Below are 25,196 nucleotides of genomic sequence, written 5' to 3'. Positions count from 1 at the left end.
CATCGCAGTGCAAACTGCGTTGCTACAGATGCTGGTTCGATACCAGTGCCGGCTGCGACCGGGAGGCCCATGAGGCGATGCACAATTGGCCCAGTGTCATCTGAGTTAAGGGAGGGTTTGGCTGTCCAAAAAATAGGCATGGTGGGCTTTTGGTTTCTCTAATTCTAAAAACATAAATAAATATTTTGGCCTTTATAAATATTTATTCAGATTACAATCACTCACTTTTGGTTATTTGAAGAAAAAAATAAAAAATCATAATTTTTTTAAACAAACAATTTAGAATCCTCCAATCCTCTCAATGTAATTACTTGCGAAAAGCCATATAGATTGCAAAATAGTTGGGAATAGATTTTCGATGGCACATGGTTTATGAATTGACATGCAATTTTCTGTTCCTCCTGAACAATAGTGCAAGAATTTCTATTCCTCTGTCCTGTACGCACACACCAAATCTACTTGATCCTAACAAGCTGTAGCTTGACTGTAGCATATACAGATACAACTTATTTGTGACATTATGGTTGCAATAAAGAATGTAAAGGAGTGTAACGGATCTCGTCCTCCTCTTCTGAGAAGGAGTAGCGAGAAGGATCGGAGGACCAATGCGCAGCGTGGTAAGTGTTCATGATGTAATATTTAATTAATCAAAATGAACACTGAAATACAAAACAATAAAGTGAATGAACGAAAACCGAAACAGTCCTGTCTGGTGACATACACAAAGACAGAAAATAAACACCCACAACTCAAAAGTGAAACCATGCTACCTAAGTATGATTCTCTATCAGGGACAACGATTGACAGCTGCCTCTGATTGAGAACCATACTAGGCCAACCACAGAAATCCCAAATTATAGAAAAACGAACATAGACAACCCACCCAACTCACGCCCTAACCATACTAAAACAAAGATATAATAACAGAACTAAGGTCAGAACGTGACAACGAGATGCTGTGTTTTTATTTACAGCTGGAGGCATTTTGAAAACAGGTTTTCAAACCCTTGTTTTTCACTGTAGTACTGTAGCAAGTTTAGTCCATTATGCAAACAATGTTTCCTATTAGCAGGACAATAGACTCTTCACGGCCCGGCTACTGTAGGTATGAAAATCCTCCAATTTACAATGTATTCGATGCATAAGTTCTATAAAGTGTTACATTTCTAACTCAAGACCTCATGCAACCGTGTGTATGTTGCTCTTTAAGAGCTTTGCACACCTGGATTGTACATTATTTCAAAACTATTCTTTAAAAAAATTATTTCAACACTGTCTCAGGTTGCTAGACATTGCTGGACAACCATTTTCCATCTACAATTTTGCCTGTGCTTAGCTTTATTCTGTTTCTTTTTATCCTAAAAAAACTCCCTAGTCCTTGCTGATGGCAAGCATACCCATAACATGATGCAGCCACCACCATGCATGAACATATGAAGAGTGGTACCCAGTGATGTGTTGTGTTGGATTTGCCCAAAAACATAACACTTTCTATTGAGGACATAAAGTTAATTTCTTTGCCATTTTCTTTTTTTGCAGTTTTACTTTATTGTGCTTAATGCAAACAGAATGCATGGTTTGGAATATTTTTTATTCTGTACAGGCTTCCTTCTTTTCACTCTGTGATTTAGGTTAGTATTTTGGAGTAACTACAATGTTATTGATCCTTTCTCAGTTCTCTCGTATCACAGCCATAAACTCTGTAACTGTTTCAAACTCATGGTAAAATCCCTGAGTGGTTTCCTTCTTCTCCGGCAACTGAGTTAAGAAGGATGCCTGTATCTTTGTAGTGGCGGTGTATTGATACAACATCCAAAGTGTATTTAATAACTTCAACATGCTCAAAGGGATATTCACTGTCTGATTTTTGTTTTATTTTAACCTATCTACCAATAGATGCCCTTTGTGGTTTAATTGGTGTTTTAAATTCACTGCTCAACTAAGGGACCTTACAGCTACTGTACCTTCAGAAATTATTCATACCCCTTGACTTATTCCAAATGTTGTTACATTACAGCCTTATTCTAAAATTGATTAAATAATTTTTTTCTTCTCATCAATCTACACAAAATACCCCATTATGACAAAGCAAAAACAGGTTTTTATAAACTTTGGCAAATTTATATATTTTTTTGACTGAAATATCACATTTACATAAATCAAATCAAATGTATTTATAAAGCCCTTCTTACATCAGCTGACATCTCAAAGTGCTGCACAGAAACCCAGCCTAAAACCCCAAACAGCAAGCATAAGTATTCGGACCCTTTACTCAGTACTTTGTTGAAGCACTTTTGGCAGCGATGACAGCCTCATACCTTCTTGGGTATGATGCTACAAGCTTGGCAAACCTGTATTTGGGAAGTCTCTTCGATTCTTCTTTGCAGATCTTCTCAAGCACTGTCAGGATGGATTGGGAGCGTCGCTGCACAGCTATTTTTAGGTCTCTCCAGAGATGTTCAATCTGGTTTAAGTCTGGGCTCTGGCTGGGCCACTCAAGGACATTCAGAGACTTGTCCCAAAGCCACTCCTGCATTGTCTTTGCTGTGTGCTTAAGGTCGTTGTCCTGTTGGAAGGTGAACCTTTGACCCAGTCTGAGGTCCTGAGCACTCAAGGATCTCTCTGTACTTGAATCCATTCATCTTTCACTCAATCCTGACTAGTCTCCCAGTCCCTGCCACTGAAAAACATCCCCACCGCATGATGCTGCCATCACCATGCTTCACCGCAGGGATGGTGCCAGGTTTCTTCCATATGTGACGCTTGGCATTCAGGCCAAAGAGTTCAATCTTGGTTTCATCAGACCAGAGAGACCGCAACACAATCCTGTCTCGGAGCTCCATGGACAATTCCTTCGATGTCATGGCTTGATTTTTGCTCTGACATGCACTGTCAACTGTGGGACCTTATATAATAGACAGCGGTGTGCCTTTCCAAATCATGTCCAAGTAATTGAATTTACCACAGTTGGACTCAAATAAAGTTGTAGAAACATCTCAAGAACGATCAATGGAAACAGGTTGCACCTGAGCTCAATTTCGAGTCTCATAGCGAAGGGTCTGAATACTTATGTAAATAAGGTATTTCAGTTGTTATTTCTTAACAAATTTGCAAACAATTCTAAAAACCTGTTTTCACTTTGTCATTATGGGCTATTGTGTGTAGATTGATGGATATTAGTTTAAAAAATATATATATTTTAGAATTATTGTCACGCCCTGACCGTAGAGAGCTTTATATGTCTCTATTTTGGTTTGGTCAGGGTGTGATTTGGGTGGGCATTCTATGTCCCTTTTTCAATGATTTGTATTTCTGTGTGTTTGGCCGGGTGTGGTTCTCAATCAGAGGCAGATGTCTATCATTGTATCTGATTGAGAACCATACTTAGGTAGCCTTTTTCCCACCTGTATTTGTGGGTAGTTGTCCACGTATAATTGCCTGTGAGCACTACGTTGGCTTCACGTTTTCGTTTTCATGTTTATTGTTTTGTTGGCGACATCTTATAATAAAGAAGTATGTACGCTCACCACGCTTTGCTCCGCTGTTTCCACCTTAGACGATCATGACAATAAGGCTGTAACATAACAAAATGTGGAAAAAGTCAAGGGGTCTGAATACTTTCCGAATGCACTGTAATTGTATGTGTAGGGCACAGAGATGAGGTAGTCATCAAAAAATCATGTTATTGATGTAATATATTTTGTGACTTGTTAATTTTTTACACCTGGACTTTTTTAAGCTTGCCATAACAAAGGGGTTGAATACTTATTCACTCAAGACATTACAGCTTTGAATTGTTAATGAATAAACATTTCTAAAAACAAAATTCTACTTTTACATTATAGGGTATTGTGTGTAGGCCAGTGACACAAAAGGTATATTTAATCCATTTTCAATTCAGGCTGTAACGCAACAAAATGTGGAAAAAGTCAAGGGGTGTGAATACTTTCTGAAGGCAATGTAGACTACTTTTGATCAAGGACCATAGGTCTTTGGTCAAAAGTAATGCACTATATAGGGAACTGGGTGCCATTTGGGACATACCCTGTACATTTTTAATCTTGGATAATACTGTATTTGTAACCAAAGCACTCTGGTTATGTTGATATAAAGAAGAGGAATTATCAGACCAATAGCGTTAATTGCAACTCACCTTCAGAGCTTGAGGGTGGTCGGACGTATGATTTCCTGCTGTGGGCTCTGGCACCAGCCTAAAATAAAGGAAATAACATGATTGATTACAAAATAAAGGTACAGAAAGAAAGCAAACTGTTGCAATTTAAAGTGATTCAGAAAAATAGTTTTAGTATAGTTAAAGAGTAATTCATTTTACTTACAATACAACATATATAATCAAAGTCACATAATACACTTATTGCACACCAAACCTGCTAGAAATATTACAGCTATTTATAATACTTTTAAATTGTTTATATCGAAGTCTAATTAATCCCCAGTGTTGACTTTTAAACCCCTTCAAGATTAAGAAAGACTTAATGATGAACAACTTCATTTTGGTTTTAGTGCTTTATGTTTGTCAGTCTACATTACGGTGAGGTTAGGTTGGTTGGGTTTGATTACCTTGTGGAACGGATGGAGGGAGGTCTTTTAAAACAGCTACTGTCTGTCTGCCGTCCTCTCAGTGTGGAGGTCAGCTGGGGTTCAGAGGTCAGGGGTCATTTAGAGTCTCTCTAACAGAGGGGCAGGGCCAAAGGTCAGGGCAGGCACCAGAGGAGAACACAGGGAGCAAAACAAGAACAGAAACGAGATCCCCGCCATACAAATTCTATACAATTGTGTAAAAGCCGTTGTTTACATCCAGTAGAAAAGTTATGAACAGTCCCTAGGAGTTTCTCCTGGTGTCACTGTTTGTTGTCATTAAAATGTAATAGGACTGCCTATTATAAGATGCTCAAAGTCACTTATTATTAGATAGGCAAGCAAGAAAATACAGGTGCCGCTGCCATTGTTACTGTACATGTTAGTGTACTGTTAAAAATAATGTCAACTGACATATTGTAATCCGTTTTATTAAGTTATTACATATGAAAAACACACATCAGAGACTTAAATCTGTGATTGACATTGTATCGAAATCATTACCTACAAAACATTAGCTGAATTGCAATATACAAATAGGCAATATACATTCAACACAGTTCTTACAAAATTGTGTTGTTTTGTTACATGAATTCAGTTTTTAATATATTTTTGTGTTAAAATAATGTTCACTTTTATGTTGTTGTACATGTTATCATATTATTCAGAAGCTAATTCTTGATCAATATGATATCTCTCAAGAGTCTCAATATACACTACTGTTCAAAAGTTTGGGGTCACTTAGAAATGTCCTTGTTTTTGAAAGAAAAACATTTTTTTTGTCCATTAGACTAACATCAAATTGATCAGAAATACAGTGTAGACATTGTTAATGTTATAAATGACTATTGTAGCTGGAAATGGCAGATTTCTTATGGAATATCTACATAGGCGTACAGAGGCCCATTATCAGCAACCATCACTTCTGTGTTTCAATGGCATGTTGTGTTAGCTAATCCAAGTTTATCATTTAAAAAGCTAATTGATATTTGGAAAAGCATTTTGCAATTATGTTAGCACAGCTGAAAACTGTTGTCCTCATTAAAGAAGCAATAAAACTGGCCTTCTTTAGACTAGTTGGGATTCTGGCGCATCAGCATTTGTGGGTTCGATTAAAGGCTCAAAATGACTAAAAACAAAGTACTTGTCAGTCTATTCTTGTTCTGAGAAATATAGGCTATTCCATGCAAGAAATTGCCAAGAAGATTTTGTACAATCCTGTGTACTACTCCCGTCACAGAACAGTGCAAACAGGCTCTAACAAGAATAGAAAGAGGAGTGGGAGGCCCCGGTGCACAACTGAGCAAGAGGACAAGAGCATTAGAGGGTCTTGTTTAAGAAACAGACGCCTCACAAGTCCTCAACTGGCAGCTTCATTAAATAGTAACCTCAAAACACCAGTCTCAACGTCAACAGTAAAGAGGCGACTCAGGGATGAGGGCCTTCTAGGGCCTTCGAGTTCCAAAGAAAAAGCCATATCTCAGACTGGCCAAAAAAAGAAAAGATTAAGATGTGCGAAAGAACACAGACACTGGACAGAGGAACACTGCCTAGAAGGCCAGCATCCCGGAGTCGCCTCTTCACTGTTGACGTTCACTGGAGTCGCCTATTCACAATTAGCCTTTTAAAATGATAAACTTGGATTAGCTAACACAACGTGCCATTGGAACACAGGAGTGATGGTTGCTGATAATGGGCCTCTGTACGCCTATGTAGATATTCCATAAAAAAAATCTGCCATTTCCAGCTATGATAGTCATTTACAACATTAACAATGTCTACACTGTATCTCTGATCAATTTGATGTTATTTTAATAGACAAACAATTTGCTTTTCATTCCAAAACAAGGATATTTCTAAGTGATCCCAAACTTTTGAACGGTAGTGTACATTACGGAATTTAAGAACGGAATTTAAGAACCTGTATTAAAGTTTCAATATTATCGTCAACATCATTCCTTGCAATGTTAGTTTCGTTAGTTTAGATGATTGTGTTTTTTCTATTTATGCAAATACAGAATTACGCTCTGGAACACAAACTTCTATATTTCCAAAAGTTTATTGAGCATCAACCAAGAAGAACAATGTAAAGGGCCTACATAAGCGGATAAGGTTAATATGCTAATATACTATTTCTGTTAATGTCTCAAGAACCTGATTTATACAATGTCTGAAAGCATTTCAGGTATTAAAGCCCCCCCAAAAAAATATATGGATTGGAATGAATTATTAAGAGCTTTACCTAAAATGTCTTGCAGTTCTTGATAATTTTTTTCTTACTGAGGGTTTTTACACACAAAAAAAAGAAGAGTATGAGCTGAGATTGAAGATTGATTAAACGCGGGAAATTAAACAGAAACACACACATCTATAAGTTTTAAGACAGGAATAAAACAGTTGACACTATCCACAATGATTCCACGCCATGCTTTTATAAGCCCTTTAACATTAAAGAACTATCATTTACAAAAGGAGATAAAACAACAATATTTATTTCAGGATCTTTTCTGATTGGAAAGGTTTCATTTGCAAGGGACAGGCAAAAAATATCTACAATACTTCACCTCTCTACAACTAAATCACTAATATATTACCAATGACCAATCACTCTATAACCGGGTCCAGAATATTTAGATATCTACTTGTTTAGGAGTGGGTAGATGACCTAAATTATACACATTATTCCCGGTGGAAACAGTCTTGACATCATACCAGGGTCTTCCGTTTTTTAAACACATGTTTACGATTGATTTCAAGGTCTTTACCTTCATCATTTCCTCTGTGTTATTGTTTGGTTTTGTTTGTGTTTTTATTCTAAAAAGAAGGGAGCGTCCGTATAAAATCCATTACTTGATGACACATCCATGAGGGATTGTGCAGGTTGTTGTATAATCAGTTCAATATCTGGAGTAGGGCGTCTCTCTGTACACTCCCTTGGTCGTCCGTGCAGCTGGCGCCTTGCCACGATTAGTTGTCCAGTCCTCCTGACCTGCTTTATAGGGAAACAGCCATAAGGAACACTTCTACACACACACACACACTCTCTTGTGTAACTCAGATTTTTATGATGTCAACAGGTTATTGGAGCAATATTTGTCATTTTTTCCTTAGACTGGAACTGAGGTAAGAATTCAGCTATCATGCTTCAATCAGGCATCAAACCTGTCAAAAAAAGTTGAATTATGTCAATGGACTAACTTTCTGAGTTATTTGAGAGACTGAAACTGGAACAACAGAAGAATCCCGGCCTCTGTAGTTCAAACAGACAATCCACCAAGAAGCTTGTCATTAACCTCGAAGGATGCATTTAGATAATTGAAACAGAAGATCAGATAGCTACTTGAAAAGAGCCAGTGTAGTGGCTCCTAACAAAAGGTCACAATAACCATTAGCCCAAATCAGACCTCATTCAGGCCCTCTGCTGTCTATGTGCCAAGTGCCTGCTGCATCGATGGCAGCCTTTGTGTGATCTCTAGCCAACAGAGTCTCATCCCCGGAGCAGAGCAGAGGCTCACAAAGGACTGTTTTTCCCTTGACACGGTCTCTGCTGGCAGCCCATAACCAATAGTATCTAATAGTCTCTAAACCTGTCACACTTTCTCTGACACTGAGAGACAGTGACCAATGTAACCTTGTGGTTAGAGATCAACCATGCACCATCAACTCTGTTTATCGTTTAAACAGCGCCTTTCTTCGAACTGTCAAACACCTCTTTCTTTTCACCTGTTAAAAAGCATGTAGCATTGCACTGTTAGCCTCTGTGTGTTTGTCTGCTTCTGGAGGTTACTTCTTAACACTTTCCAGCCAGACTTTCTCGCCACATAACTAGTGTGTTAATCTGTGTTGCAAATTGTAATATGAATAAGCTGCTGTTTCAGTTATAGTAATTAGGTGTGTCCTCACATTTGTCCTATTTCACAATTTGTTGTTGTTGTTGAATCCCACTTCCCCTGAGACAGCTTCAGAGAGGTGGTTCAGAGCCAGGGATCAGCCATTATTTGCAATGACCCTGGAGCAATTAGATTAAATTAAAGGCGATTCGAACCAGCAATCTTTCGGTTACTGGCCCAACGCTCTTAACCGCTAGGCTACCCGCCACCCTATGTTATGAGCAATTACAAAGTCGTTATGGACTGAAGAGAATAAAAGTCCTTTACTTTACAGATAGTGTCTGGTGACAACTGTGTACATTTACTGTGAAGTGCTAACAGAATTGACATCTGCCAAAGCAAGAGGAGACCTGGGTAATGAGATTACATTAACGGCTCAGGGACTGAGACGAGAACCATGCAGCGGCTCAAAACATTTCACCAGAAAAGAAAGCCATAGTTAAAGCTGTATTAGAAAAGCAGACGTCAAGGCATATCAGTTACTCTATCACTCATGGTCTATGTGTGAATACAGTCAGGACATTCTGTGGACGTAGCCATGCCCCGCTTTATAGAATTACTGTGTCTTTATCAGACATCCCCAACCTTTATAATAACAGGATTGTGTTTGACATTGTCAGAAAAATGTACGTTGTTCATATGGAGTTGTGTAAAAGAGGCCTAATTCAGTTGTGGAACAGGATAATCACCAATAAATTATTTGACCATTAAATTGACACAGACCATGCCTCATGTTATACCATCACTTGGCATTCTGAATAATGCTAACAATACATCTACAACAAATTTGTCAAAATGCTTATATAGCACCTATTAGGGGGAAATTACATTGCATGTGGATTTAACAGCATTTAAAACTGCTGCGTTGATGATGAAAAGAGGTCCACACTGAACAAGACAGGTGGCGTGTATGCATTTAAACAACATTTCACATTTGAATGAAGCAGTTAGCCACTGACCGTATGACTCGTATGATTCCTCACCATTATCCTGTCCGTACTCATAATAATGGTCTGAGCTGTGAAAGGAAAGAAAGAGGAGACATCCATCAGAATCTCTTTCTAACAATAAAATGACATGGCCTTTAGGCCTTAATGGAGAACGATAGAGGAACATCACAGCACACAGCTATCAAATCACTACCTGGGATGAGAACGGCATGAACTGTTCGGGAAAGTGAAATAACGTCATCATGGACAGAATTGATGTACCATTCTGCTGTATGTAACCATAAACATATACTCTACATTACAAACATGCGCACAAGGTGTATACACATCATTTCTTTTCATAACTATGCCCTCCCTCCCTTACAGGATACAGTACACAATAGATCAGACAGCCAATATTCACTCAGCAGTTACAGTAGCTGCGGCTGTGCCTTCTGTGCTTCCACATGGCAATATCCTGGCTATGTCGGTCTCCCCATATCCAGGATATGGAGCTATATATGAGAGATGGCACCTGTAATGAAAAAATAAAAAGGGAGGCCATCTTGAATTGTGGTTCATTTCTTTGCTATTCTTTATTTATTTCTCAGCGGTGCCCGTTGACTTGCTGACAGAACAATCGTGTGCTGGTATCATTCAGTATCAATCCTATCATTCAAGCCCAGAAAGGTAATTCATCATAAGGCTGCCACAGAGCCGGCACATGCCACGCGTCACAGCTGAGTCTTCTCCCCGTCACCATCTCTGTCACCGTCAGGGCTGTAACCAGGGCTTCAGTCTTAGTGAGGTTCCGTCCAGGACATTTTTTGAATGTTGAAGTTCATTTACTGCATTTCTATTTAATAATACATTTAAAAAAATGCTATTTGGAGAACAGCAAAACAAGCAAAAAATTTCCCCAACCATTATCACCTTGGCTGCTGTAGGTTGATTCACCTCAGTCGATTTACAAACACATAGCCTATTAGCTATACGATTGTAATGTTATATCCCTGAAAGGGGGGTGAAATATGAGAAATGATTCACACTGACACGTAGCATCTGTTCAGTCATTTGTAATGATGACTTGCATAAAATCATCAACTCGTAACATAGATACAGTATATACATAGAGTTCACATTTGTATTCCTGGGCGTTACTAATCTAGCTCTGCATAAACAGACATCAATGGAGTGCACCGATGATCGTATCATCACATTCGCCTGGGGGGGGGGGCATTTAAATCTAGGCCTGTAGCGAAGATAGGACATGCGGAGATGTTCATATTGAAACATATCTTCTTTTTTTTTTTATAGAGTCATTATGAGAACTTAGTAGCCTATTTTTTGCTCCTGCTGAGCTAGGCTCTGTTTAACATCAGCCTCTTACTTAATCGTTCTAGCTGGCTAAGTAATACTAGCTAGAGGCCTTTAACATTACTGCAATCAAAGTGTCTTCCGGCAGGTAGCCACCTAACTGACTGTATCTATAAGCAACTATTAACCAGTTTTTGTTTGTTTGGGGGTGGCTGTAGATACGGCAGGAGTCGCGGGACAGTTATAAAATGGCCTTTTGTCCGTTATCTCACAAACACACTGCCATCAGCGTCTCTAGTTGCCCACTAGAGCCGACTCCGAGTTGGGGTAGTTCGTTTAACTTCTCAGGCCATCGGCCTGTTCGTCGAGAGGGCGGAGATAGCCGTTTGAGAGAGTGGTAAATGTGCTGATAAAAAGGCACATCCGGGAGGCAAATCCAGGGGACGCAAGCGAACATAACGAACCCATCCTCTGTTCATGATTCCACTCGTTTGCAAAGCGTCAGGCGCGATTAGAACTCAGTCAGATCAAGAATATAAGCATTCTGAGCTTTAATCAACACCGGGAGCAGTCTTAGATTGTTGACCCGTAATTTATTTACTTTATTGTGTGCAAAATATATATTTATATTATTATAGATTTTTTTGGTGTCCTCATACATAGTTATGGCCCTGGTATCCGTGCCTGTCAGTCTGGGGCTTACCCCTCCTCTCTCTGGTTTAGTGCTGGAGGTGACACTAAAGGCCCAGCTGTACACCAGATCAACAAAAAAGGATGACTTTTATGATTTTCGCGTTTCAAAGCACTTAATCATTGTTCAACTTTGATTGGCAGCATGTTGATAGTTTTTTTTAAAGAAACTTAAAGGCACAAGCTGACATGAACAATTGAAATTCATATTAGGGGACGGAGGGGGGAGGGGGGAAACGTCTATAGTTGTGGATCTATAAATGTCTGCTTGAGACATTGTCCAGAAAAGGCATTCATGTTAGGTTTCTTCCCCGGGGAGATCATTGACTTGGCATGAAGATTGCATTGCTCACACAGCTCATGACTCAACCAGGGAACAATAACAGCAGAAACAAAGGCAGGCTTTTTCCTCTTATCTAAACTGGACCCCTGCTAAGATGTGAGTGAATATTTATGTTCTGTGTCCACAAAGAGAAACCAGACTTTGTTATTCAGAGTGTGAGGTTTTCCAATCAACCCTCACAGCAGAGGTACCACTGTGAGTCTTACACTGGTGTCCAGCTGCTTATATATACCTGACACCACTCGTCATGGCTTTAGAGAGAGAAACCGAGAGAGAGACAGAGAGAGAGAGAAATAGAGACAGAGTGATAGAGAGAGAGACTGAGTGCGAGAGAGAGAGGGGGGGGTGTAGATGTGGTGGGTGAAGGAGAGAGGGGGGGGGGGGTAGATGTGGAGGGTGAAGGAGAGAGAGCGCAAGAGAGAGAAAGAGATGCAGCAAATGAATGCATGTTCTCTCTTTCTGTGTCTTGTACACTATGAAACACCTGACATGGTGTGTGGTAATTTGATTTCACACCATGTCTCCATACTGGGGTATATTCTTCCCAGAGCGGAACCCCTCTGAATATACACTCAACTACAAACCGTTCCGCTAGAGTACGCCCTGGGAAGCTGAGGGGCTAAACAAGTGGCTTATCCTTCCTGTTGGTGTAAAGCTAAAGGCTACGAGGACCAATAGCTGCTGTCAGGTCCTCAGAGAGCTGCCAAGTCAAAGCTTTCCCCTTTCACAAGGACGAGAGGAGGACTCCCAAAGCTGTTAGGCACCTCTAATTTCTGGGTTGACATTTTGTCAATATGCTCACACATAGCCTCTCTCTACCAATGTTCTTTTCTCCTCTATTACCATGGTCTGGTCAGTGAGTCCTCAGGCCTCAGCTACGCCCTGAAGGGCAACAATCCAGGTGAAACAAACTGCTTCAAGTAAAATACAGGTTGTATCCCAAATGGCACAGTCAAACGCCTCCTAGCACTTTTATAGTGGCCCTTTGTAGCTCAATTAGTAGAGCATGGTGCTTGTAATGACAGAGTGTTGTTGCGATCCTGTACCTGTCCCGCAGCAGGCATGATGTTCGCATGTACCGATCTTGTGCAGGTGTTGTTAAACGTGGTCTGCCACTGCGAGGACGATCAGCTGTCCGTCCTGTCTCCCTGTAGCGCTTTCTTAGGTGTCTCACAGTACGGACATTGCAATTTATTGCCCTTGCCCCTATTCTCTATATAGTGCACTACATTTTACCAAAACACCATGGGGTACAGCCCCACCTCAGCCCCAGCCCCAGCCTCAGCCTCAGCCGCAGCCCCAGTCCCAGTCCCAGTCCCAGCCTCAGCCCCAGACCCAGCCTCAGTCCCACAACAGATAATCTCCTACAAACAAACCATTTATAGAGGATACCTTGTCTCATGATCAGGAATCATGGAATCTGACTCCAGACCTGCTCGTCCACAGGTATACCTACCGCCTGGCTCTCAGGTTTACAGGTATCCTCTATAAATGGCTGATCCTAAGTACTGATGTTGTCGTTTGCGGCGCCAATAAACAGATGGTGATGTTACATCTGAGTGATGTAGTACATGTCCCTGGTGGACTTTGTTTTCTTACACAGCCATTGCTCTTCTGTTGCTCTGTGATAAACCTGCAGAGATCTGCTAGGACATTTGGAGAGGATCCAGAGGTACTGAGAATAACAATCTATAGTCAGCAGTCATATTCAGGGGAGAGGAGACACTAAATATTTCATAGGTTTTCCAATGCAGGAGGAAGAACATTCAGCGGGAAATATTCATTAGATAGCGAGCATTTAACATAATTTTGATAGCGGAATAACTCATTTTGATAAAGGATATCCTTCACTCTCAGACTATGAAAAATGACATGACTTCCTTGATATTGACATATATATATTTAGATATTTAACCAGGCAAGTCAGTTAAGAACAAATTCTTAATAACAATGACGGCCCTGGGCCAATTGTGTGTCGCCCTATGGGACTCCCAATCACGGCCGGATGTGATACAGCCTGGATTCAAACCAAATCAAATCAAATCAATCAAATCAAATCAAATTTTATTTGTCACATACACATGGTTAGCAGATGTTAATGCGAGTGTAGCGAAATGCTTGTGCTTCTAGTTCCGACAATGCAGTAATAACCAACAAGTAATCTAGCTAACAATTCCAAAACTACTACCTTATAGACACAAGTGTAAGGGGATAAAGAATATGTACATAAAGATATATGAATGAGTGATGGTACAGAGCGGCATAGGCAAGATACAGTAGATGGAATTGAGTGCAGTATATACATATGAGATGAGTATGTAAACAAAGTGGCATAGTTACATGTATTACATAAGGATGCAGTAGATTATATAGAGTACAGTATATACATATACATATGAGATGAGTAATGTAGGGAACATTATATTAGGTAGCATTGTTTAAAGTGGCTAGTGATATATTTTACATCATTTCCCATCAATTCCCATTATTAAAGTGGCTGGAGTTGAGTCAGTGTGTTGGCAGCAGCCACTCAATGTTAGTGGTGGCTGTTTAACAGTCTGATGGCCTTGAGATAGAAGCTGTTTTTCAGTCTCTCGGTCCCAGCTTTGATGCACCTGTACTGACCTCGCCTTCTGGATGATAGCGGGGTGAACAGGCAGTGGCTCGGGTGGTTGCTGTCCTTGATGATCTTTATGGCCTTCCTGTGACATCGGGTGGTGTAGGTGTCCTGGAGGGCAGGTAGTTTGCCCCCGGTGATGCGTTGTGCAGACCTCACTACCCTCTGGAGAGCCTTACGGTTGTGGGCGGAGCAGTTGCCGTACCAGGCGGTGATACAGCCCGACAGGATGCTCTCGATTGTGCATCTGTAGAAGTTTGTGAGTGCTTTTGGTGATAAGCCGAATTTCTTCAGCCTCCTGAGGTTGAAGAGGCGCTGCTGCGCCTTCTTCACGATGCTGTCTGTGTGGGTGGACCAATTCAGTTTGTCTGTGATGTGTACGCCGAGGAACTTAAAACTTACTACCCTCTCCACTACTGTTCCATCGATGTGGATAGGGGGGTGTTCCCTCTGCTGTTTCCTGAAGTCCACAATCATCTCCTTAGTTTTGTTGACGTTGAGTGTGAGGTTATTTTCCTGACACCACACTCCGAGGGCCCTCACCTCCTCCCTGTAGGCCGTCTCGTCGTTGTTGGTAATCAAGCCTACCACTGTTGTGTCGTCCGCAAACTTGATGATTGAGTTGGAGGCGTGCGTGGCCACACAGTCGTGGGTGAACAGGGAGTACAGGAGAGGGCTCAGAACGCACCCTTGTGGGGCCCCAGTGTTGAGGATCAGCGGGGTGGAGATGTTGTTGCCTACCCTCACCACCTGGGGGCGGCCCGTCAGAAAGTCCAGTACCCAGTTGCACAGGGCGGGGTCGAGACCCAGGGTCTCGAGCTTGATGACGAGCTTGGAGGGCACTATGGTGTTAAATGCCGAGCTGTAGTCGATGAACAGCATTCTCACATAGGTATTCCTCTTGTCCAGATGGGTTGGGGCAGTGTGCAGTGTGGTTGAGATTGCATCGTCTGTGGACCTATTTGGGCGGTAAGCAAATTGGAGTGGGTCTAGGGTGTCAGGTAGGGTGGAGGTGATATGGTCCTTGACTAGTCTCTCAAAGCACTTCATGATGACGGAAGTGAGTGCTACGGGGTGGTAGTCGTTTAGCTCAGTTACCTTAGCTTTCTTGGGAACAGGAACAATGGTGGCCTTCTTGAAGCATGTGGGAACAACAGACTGGGATAGGGATTGATTGAATATGTCCGTAAACACACCAGCCAGCTGGTCTGCGCATGCTCTGAGGGCGCGGCTGGGGATGCCGTCTGGGCCTGCAGCCTTGCGAGGGTTGACACGTTTAAATGTTTTCCTCACGTCGGCTGCAGTGAAGGAGAGTCCGCATGTTTTAGTTGCGGGCAGTGTCAGTGGCACTGTATTGTCCTCAAAGCGGGCAAAAAAGTTATTTAGTCTGCCTGGGAGCAAGACATCCTGGTCCATGACGGTGCTGGTTCTCTTTTTGTAATCCGTGATTGACTGTAGACCCTGCCACATACCTCTTGTGTCTGAGCCGTTGAATTGAGATTCTACTTTGTCTCTATACTCACGCTTAGCTTGTTTGATTGCCTTGCGGAGGGAATAGTTACACTGTTTGTATTCGGTCATGTTCACCTTGCCCTGATTAAAAGCAGTGGTTCGCGCTTTCAGTTTCACGCGAATGCTGCCATCAATCCACGGTTTCTGGTTTGGGAATGTTTTAATCGTTGCTATGGGAACGACATCTTCAACGCACGTTCTAATGAACTCGCACACTGAATCAGCGTATTCGTCAATGTTGTCGTCTGACGCAATACGGAACATATCCCAGTCCACGTGATGGAAGCAGTCTTGGAGTGTGGAGTCAGATTGTTCGGACCAGCGTTGAACAGACCTCAGCGCGGGAGCTTCTTGTTTTAGTTTCTGTCTGTAGGCAGGGATCAACAAAATGGAGTCGTGGTCAGCTTTTCCGAAAGGAGGGCGGGGCAGGGCCTTATATGCGTCGCGGAAGTTGGAATAGCAATGATCCAAGGTTTTTCCCGCCCTGGTTGCGCAATCGATATGCTGATAAAATTTAGGGAGTCTTGTTTTCAGATTAGCCTTGTTAAAATCCCCAGCTACAATGAATGCAGCTTCCGGATATATGGATTCCAGTTTGCAAAGAGTCAAATAAAGTTCGTTCAGAGCCATCGATGTGTCTGCTTGGGGGGGAATAGACACGGCTGTGATTATAATCGAAGAGAATTCCCTTGGTAGATAATGCGGTCTACATTTGATTGTGAGGAATTCTAAATCAGGTGAACAGAAGGACTTGAGTTCCTGTATGTTGTTTTGGCCACACCACGTCACGTTAACCATAAAGCATACGCCCCCGCCCCTCTTCTTACCAGAAAGATGTTTGTTTCTGTCGGCGCGATGCGTGGAGAAACCCGCTGGCTGCACCGCCTCCGATAGCGTCTCTCCAGTGAGCCATGTTTCCGTGAAGCAAAGAACGTTACAGTCTCTGATGTCCCTCTGGAATGCTACCCTTGCTCGGATTTCATCAACCTTGTTGTCAAGAGACTGGACATTGGCGAGGAGAATGCTAGGGAGTGGTGCACGATGTGCCCGTCTCCGGAGTCTGACCAGAAGACCGCTTCGTTTTCCCCTTTTTCGAAGTCGTTTTTTGGGGTCGCTGGCTGGGATCCATTCCGTTGTCCTGGGTGAAAGGCAGAACACAGGGTCCGCTTCGCGAAAGTCATATTCTTGGTCATACTGATGGTGAGTTGACGCTGCTCTTATGTTCAGTAGTTCTTCTCGACTGTATGTAATGAAACCTAAGATGACCTGGGGTACCAATGTAAGAAATAACACGGAAAAAAACAAAAAACTGCATAGTTTCCTAGGAACGCGAAGCGAGGCGGCCATCTCTGTCGGCGCCGGAAGGTAGAACCAGGGACTGTAGTGACGTCTCTTGTACTGAGATGCAGTGCCTTAGACCGCTGCACCACTCGGGAGAGTGGGTACAGTATGTATGTTGTATTTCATGGAGTAAGGCTCTGAAAGAAATACAGCAAAAAGCAAAACCAGACAAAAATAGATTAAAACATTAACAGACAGAAAATGAACTGTACTTGGGAGAATGTGTCCTGTATATTATCCAAAATGAGGATGGTGTAATTGTTTTTGGAAACTCCCTCCGGGATATGCTGTTGATTGCTTGTCTCCACAGCTGATTGCGTATGCAATAATCAATGTTGGACCCTTGCTGCGATGTCACAAAGAAGGACTGAACGGTAAGTCATCCATATTACATTCAAATTCACCTCAGATTGTGTTTTGGTCAACAGATGGGCAGGTGACTGCAACGTTATTACGGCCCAACATATAGACTGAGGTTATATCCCCAAAGGACATCCTATCCCTTATATAGTGTACTACTTTTGACTAGGGTGCATAGGGCTCTGGTCAAAGTAAGTGCATTATATAGAGAACAGGTTTCCATTTGGGATTCATCCTCAAGTTTTTCATCATATTATCTGCGATGCTATAAACTGACATCATTCTGAGAGTGTCTGGAATCTTTCCAAGACAACACTTGAGACAGCAACAAAAACTCTCGTTAGGCCTTACAACATTAAAATATCTCTAGCTCTGAAACAAATTAGGGCAAAAGACTGACGTTGCACAACATTACAAACTGCTGAAAACTGAATTAGAACAATATTAAAAGGATCAAACGAGTAAAGTTATTACAGAAAGTACCCATCGTAGAACTGCATGACCTCTGGTCCTTAGATAGAAATCAATTACATTGTGTTGAACTAATTAACTCTCTTGAACTAATGTACTGTAATGTAATGTTCTGTGTGTTTGCAAAGCCTGAAATACCAGCCACATATTTCCTAGGCCTATTCATGCCTAGATCTGTACGTTTCTATAGTATAACTCTGATTTCTCGGGTACTTTCCACAACTGATTCACACCATGGTGGTCTACATTGGTACTCTGTTCACATACTGTTGGTGGACGACCCACCAAGACTTGCCATTCAGACATCCATAACTGTTCTCTCCCCTGTGCTCTGTCCTACCTCAGAATGGTTCTCTCCCCTTCGCTGCTATCTCCACAAGTCCCCTGTGCTCCATGCTACCTCAGAATGGTTCTCTCCCCTTCGCTGCTATCTCCACAAGTCCCCTGTGCTCTGTCCTACCTCAGAATGGTTCTCTCCCCTTCACTGCTATCTCCACAAGTCCCCTGTGCTCTGTCCTACCTCAGAATGGTTCTCTCCCCTTCGCTGCTATCTCCACAAGTCCCCTGTGCTCCGTCCTACCTCAGAATGGTTCTCTCCCCTTCGCTGCTATCTCCACAAGTCCCCTGTACTCTGTGCTACCTCAGAATGGTTCTCTCCCCTTCGCTGCTATCTCCACAAGGCCCCTGTGCTCAGTCCTACCTCAAAATGGTACTCTCCCCTTCGCTGCTATCTCCACAAGTCCCCTGTGCTCCGTGCTACCTCAGAATGGTTCTCTCCCCTTCGCTGCTATCTCCACAAGTCCCCTGTGCTCTGTCCTACCTCAGAATGGTTCTCTCCCTTCGATGCTATCTCCACAAGTGCCCTGTGCTCTGTCCTACCTCAGAATGTTTCTCTCCCCTTCGCAGCTATCTCCACAAGTCCCCTGAGCTCTGATGGTTCTCTCCCCTTCGCTGCTATCTCCACAAGTCCCCTGTGCTCTGATGGTTCTCTCCCCTTCGCTGCTATCTCCACAAGTCCCCTGTGCTCTGATGGTTCTCTCCCCTTCGCTGCTATCTCCACAAGTCCCCTGTGCTCTGATGGTTCTCTCCCCTTCACTGCTATCTCCACAAGTCCCCTGTGCTCTGTCCTACCTCATAATGGTTATCTCCCCTTCTCTGCTATCTCCACAAGTCCCCTGTGCTCTGTCCTACCTCAGAATGGTTATCTCCCCTTCGCTGCTATCTCCACAAGTCCCCTGTGCTCTGTGCTACCTCAGAATGGTTCTCTCCCCTTCGCTGTTATCTCCACAAGTCCCCTGTGCTCTGTCCTACCTCAGAATGGTTATCTCCCCTTCTCTGCTATCTCCACAAGTCCCCTGTGCTCTGTCCTACCTCAGAATGGTTATCTCCCCTTCGCTGCTATCTCCACAAGTCCCCTGTGCTCTGTGCTACCTTTTACCTCCACACCTCCACACTTGTCTCCTGTATTGAGTTTTACAACTGTTCCTAGGGGATGTGTCTGCCCTTTAAAATGCTGTCACAGCTAGCCCAGTAACCGCGGCCCTCCTCCCTGTAACCACGGCCCTGTGGGAGCAGGCTGACGAGCCAGGGAAGAGGAAGAGGAAGGGAAGAGGCGAGAGGCCCCTGTAGTATTATAGGTGTCAGGAATGAAATAACACTCTGATCCAAACCGATCTGTGTGTGTCCAACCTCTGTATGACCTCACCCAGAGCAACACCTGTCATCCTCCTCATTTACCTACAGGGAGATCACCCCCTATCTGCTAACACAATGAAAGTCATTCTCCTTCAGTCTCTCCATTCAGCTGACCTTCCAACTGCTTAATAATACCCACACATCTACCGACCTGGCTTCAGGTAGTAATAACGTTGGGTTGGGTCGGTATATTAAATGCCGTAGAAAAAGGCTATGACAGCGCTCATACGGAAGATTGACCGCTATTGACTGGTGCTCAAGCTGCCATGGATGTCATGCTGATTTGGCGTTCCAAGATGTTCCTCCAGGCTTTCCCTCTCTTCTGAAACATGTAAATGTCTCCGAACTACTGAGAAGAACCACCGTTTAGCTAAAAGTCTCATGTTTCAAGGTTGTGAACTGTTTCATATTTCCTTTCAATGTGACTCTGCTACATTCCTGTTGACTAAATATGTTATACAATGTTGTTTAGGTTATTATCAGCAATTACAATTTGAAAACAAGTTACATATCTTGTATTTAGCAGGAATAGTATGTCCACCTCAATTATGTCTACAGTATAGTAGACGTACAGTGTATTTGCCCAGAATTCCCAAAACAAACTCTCCAGAATGGTTACCCTCTTTCCCCGCCAGGCATAAGGGCTGATATCATACTAGAGACACTGGAGAAACCAACTGTAGTAAATTGCTCTGCTTGTTATCCTGCAGCTAGTGAAGTCCTGCCTGTCTGCCGCCCAGCCAGGGCTCTGATGTGGTTGGTGACTGTGCAGTGAGCTCCTCAGGCTCTGTGAGGCATTGTTAGGGAGACGTCTTGTCCATGGATCCAGTCTAACATTCCCCTGGGTCCTTCCCTGTTCCAGCCCTGCTACCGCTCTGACCTGCTCAAGCTGAGATTGGGCACCGGGGTAAAACAGGGCTGTACCTTTTGTCCATCAGCAGATCTAAATTGGATGACCTTAAAAAGAAAATGTTCTGTACCGTATGCACTATAGACCGCAGTATTGTACTGTATTTACTGTACACACTGGCTTTGCAGTGTGGTAATCGAATGGTTTAGGAAACAAGAAAGTCTGTGCGAAAATGGTGCGACAAACAAAGAACATCCAGTCAGCGGCAGTCCTCCGGGTGCAAACAGGTCGTTGATGAGAGAGGTTGAAGGAAAATGGTGTGGTAGTGGCGGTAGTGTAATGGTGTGGGGAATATTTCCCTAGCACACGCTAGGTCCCTTGATACTAATTGAGCAACGTTTGAACACCACACCTTGGAGAATCCATGCCCTGGAGAATTCAGGCTGTTCTGGAAGCAAAGGGGGGTCCGACCCAGTACTAAGTGGGTGTACCTAATAAGCCTAATATGGTGTATCGTCACCATGCATTCTAAAGGGCTGCTAGCGTCTATGATGCTCTTACTCTACAGATGAAATAAGAACTCAAAGGGTCTTGTCTGGTTAATATTTCTGAATAATCAATTTTCATATAAAATAGTGATTATTTTGTTTGAAAAATAATGTAGTTCTTTCTGAGACATTAAAAAGATTACTAGTAAGTCCTGTAAACTGGGAGTGTACTGCAGTGTACTGTACATATTTACAAATACCCACTGAGAGTAAAAACATACATTTATACATTCTGAGAGTATAAAAAGCAGGCTGGTTGCAATCATCCGACTACACTTTAAACAACACACTGTCATGTTCTAAGAAATTGCAAGAGATGTACATGATCATGTAGATGATAAACAACCTACGCTCAACAACAAAAAAACGTTCTAGGCAGTTCTGAGACTTAAATAAGTCAACAAAAATAAGTAAATAAACTGACTAGTGTGTCTCAGGAGGAAGACGCTGTAAAGTCTGGTAGCCCATTAGTCAGCCTAAGTGAGTGTCTCAAATGACACCCTATTCCATATGGTGCACTACTTTTGCACTACTACCATATGGGCCCTGATCAAAAGTAGTGCACTATAATGGGAATAGGGTGCCATTTGGGACGCACACCATTTCTAACCAGACAACAGATCTCAAAATCTCTTTGAGTCTAGCATCATGCCTCTGGGCAGAACAGAGCCGAGCACACCCCACCAAGCACACACACACACACCAAACCAAGCACACACACACCCCACCTCTACATGATGGACTCCATTTTTCTTCTGCCTTAAGCCTCTGTGATTATTCACCACATGGCTGCAGATAGAGACACCAGGGCTCAGGGCCAGCCTAACCCCAGTGACTCCCTCTGCCTCTCTGCAGATCTAACAGGCAGGCAGGCAGGCAGGCTTTAAGATGTACCCCCCTTTAAGATGTACCCCAACTACATAGAGGACGGGGGGGGGGGGGGGGGGGGCAGAGACTCTGGCCCTAAGGCACGGGTGTCAAACTCATTCCATGGAGGGACTAGTGTCTTCTGGTTTTTCAATTAAGACCCAGACAACAAGGTGAGGGGAGTTCTTTACTAATCAGTTACTAATCAGTTACCTTTACTAATCAAGTCCAAGGAAGGAGCAAAAACCTGCAGACACTCTAACCTGCAGACACCCTGCGTGGAATGAGATTGACACATGGGCCCTAGTCAGTTGCATAACTGAATGCATTAAAAAATATATATCTTCCACATTTAACACAACCCCTCCGCAGGGGGATGCCTTAAACAATGTCCACGTCATCAGCGCCCGGGTAGCAGTTGTTGTTGGGGGTTAACTGTCTTGCTCAAGGGCAGTTCGGCAAAACAATATTTTTTCTGCTGAGGTGTTCGAACCAGCAAACTTTTGGTTACTGGCCCAATGCTGTTAACAGCCAGGCTACCTGCCATCCCAAGAGAGAGAGTGTGTGAGAGATGTAGGCTGCCTGGCCTTGGCGACATATATCCTGACACGGCCACAAAAGAAAACATCAACCATCCCTCCTCACAAAGCATGGGACAGCCTAATATGTTATTTTTTTCTCTCTCCTTTACCCCCGTTACAGCTGCCACTAATGCGATTTTTGACATCTTAAGTGCAGCAACAATCAGGCCCTCTTTGAAACTGCCCATGCAAGCAGAACATACAGAATAAAGGAGAGGAGGGAAGATGGTGTGACAACAGCAGGGATGCATCCCAAATGGTGCCCTTTTCCCTATTTAGTGTACTACTTTTGAGCAGAGTCAAAAGTAATGCGCTATATAGGGAATATGGTGTCATTTGGGAAGCATCCCTGATGCATGACCGATAAAAGAGAGAGATGGCAGCAAACAAGCCAACGTGCCATAGCAAAGTCCTTTGACCTTAAGTGACATGGTGAGGGTGATCACTCCCTTGATATGAGAAAATCAATTCTGTGCGTTTAGTTGCAGGGTCTTCTGTTTCTATCAGGGGTTGGAATGGACATTATTTCCCAATCGTTTCATTCTGAACAGAACCATTATTTGTTGTGGTTCCCTTCCACTGTTCCGACTAGCAAAAAATAGTTCTGAACCAGTTCGAACCCCCAAAAAGTACCGGTTTATATTGTTCCTTTCTGTTCCTTTTTAAACATGTGAAATAAAATAAAAATCATTAGATTACGTGACCAATTGGGTTATAGTTGTTTAGGTGCATTGGAGAGACAAGTGAAATTTTGTGAGGTGGGAGAGAACGAGAGAGGGTGGAGTAGGAGGCTTGACTTGAAGTGCTGGGCATCTTATGACATGTATAATCTGAATTAGGCCCACAGAATTATACCTACAGAGGAACGGTTTCTATGAAGGAACTTTGAATGTCTTTGAACTTCCGAGAGTTGGCTTAACGTTGCACTAGAGCTAGCTAGCTAGCTAACAAGCTTGTGTGTGCAGAGTGGCACCAGAATTTAAATAAAAACATGGAACATAAATGCCCGTAACATAACATCATTTTAATAACTGGTTCCCATGTTCCAGAACAGTATAGATCACTTTTGTTCCCGGTTCTGATTCTGTTCCTCGAAAAATGTTGGTTCTGTTCCCTGACCCAGTTCCAACCCCTGGTTTGTATTGCATAGAGCTATAGGACACCAAACAGCCATGTAGCTGCAGGGTCTTCTGTTGCTGTTACATAGATCCAAACAACCAAACAGCCATTTGGGCTTCATGAGGCAACAATGGCCTGACACATGAAAATAGGAATAAAAAATATTAGCACAAGGGATCCACTGGTATTAGTCAAACTATGGCATTATGGTTAAAATACTTCATGACAGGACATCAGATTGAGAAGTTACAATAGAAAGACAGCTATCAACATTATTTAGTTCAAAAGCTTGTTTCCCCTCTATCTCACTCTGAGCCCCCAAACTGGTTCTTCCATGTTGGCACTAAGTCGTGCACTGTTCATTCCTGGCTGTTCTGCTCGCCCCTCCATATGTTCCATTAGAGTTCAATCTATTAGAGGTTGTTTCATTTCTGTTGGGCATGATGTAAAGGATGTTTCTCTACAGTATCTATAATTCAGAACTATCTCCTTCTCCTTCAGAACTATAATATTCATGACCTCGTTTCTTTCTATTAAATGTTTTTGTATCTCCGTTGATTCTTGGAATGATATCAAAAGTCATTCTAATCCCTAAATGTGAATTGTTCCCCAGCCGATCATTACCGACAGATGGATGCTGTTTTCATAATGACATCCCTATAGTTAGATGGAGATTTCATTTTCAGAAATGTTTTCCTTATTTTTGTTGACCAAATATTTGAGCAGGATGATTTTTTTTTGTGACGACCATCGCTTGCAAGACTGAGAGCAGCTAATTATTTTACTGAGCAACATTACAATCCAGCCAATTTAACTGTTTTGATAAACATTGATTGAGACTAAAGGTAGGCAACAGTCTGATCAGCAAGCATGATTTTCAATTTGGAATTGGCTACAGAAGGATGGAGTCTCCTATTTATATTCCGTGTCATTTCCAACAATTGGGATTTGTATTTCTAGGTTAGTATTCCCTATTTTGGTAGGCTATTTCTATAACTCAGATCCAACTCTTTATAACAGCACCAATTTTTTTTAATCCTAAATTAAATGTACATAATCCTCTAGGCCTACCGAATTGGCCAATACAGCCTGAGATTGGTTTGGATGTGGGTTGGATAGAAAAGTCATTCACGGCTACCACCCGGAGAGTTAATAAAATACTCATAATTGAAGGGGAAAGTTTTCCTGATATTTCGTATACTTATCCATGCCGTACACAATCAAGAAATCGGCAGCCTTTCAACATTAGGAAATGCAATATTTTCTGCAGATAAGCCTAGCGCTATCAGTCTAGCACCTCAATGAGTCACACATCTTACATCACACTTGACTCGAGTCATTCAACATTAGGTAACAAACTGTTATTTTAAACTAAGAAAATACCCCAATAAAATTGCAAAGCAGCCTACTAAATATGCCAAGCCTAAACAAATAAATTGAATAGCCTAAATAAACGAGTACATTTAA

At 42.4% G+C, this 25,196-nt stretch overlaps 1 protein-coding gene across 2 annotated transcripts in view; it reads right to left on the bottom strand.

The window, feature by feature from the left end:
- Nucleotides 1-6,806: 6,806 nt before the first annotated feature.
- LOC139372662 (KH domain-containing, RNA-binding, signal transduction-associated protein 3-like) overlaps nt 6,807-25,196 on the bottom strand; it is a 146,373-nt gene continuing 127,983 nt past the window's right edge. The window contains exons 8-9 of one of the 2 annotated variants that reach the window (XM_071112441.1): nt 9,449-9,507; nt 6,807-7,591 (exon numbers count right to left, since the gene is read on the bottom strand). In XM_071112441.1, coding sequence (XP_070968542.1) covers nt 7,497-7,591; nt 9,449-9,507 — 154 coding nt within the window. In that variant the 3' untranslated portion in view covers nt 6,807-7,496. The remainder of the gene's footprint in view (nt 7,592-9,448; nt 9,508-25,196) is intronic. The other variant, XM_071112443.1, reaches the window with a different exon arrangement.

Source organism: Oncorhynchus clarkii, chromosome 18 (assembly GCF_045791955.1).
Source record: "Oncorhynchus clarkii lewisi isolate Uvic-CL-2024 chromosome 18, UVic_Ocla_1.0, whole genome shotgun sequence".
Lineage (NCBI taxonomy): Eukaryota > Metazoa > Chordata > Actinopteri > Salmoniformes > Salmonidae > Oncorhynchus > Oncorhynchus clarkii.
Note: the sequence above shows the minus strand (reverse complement) of the source record. Positions and strands in the feature narration are given on the sequence as shown.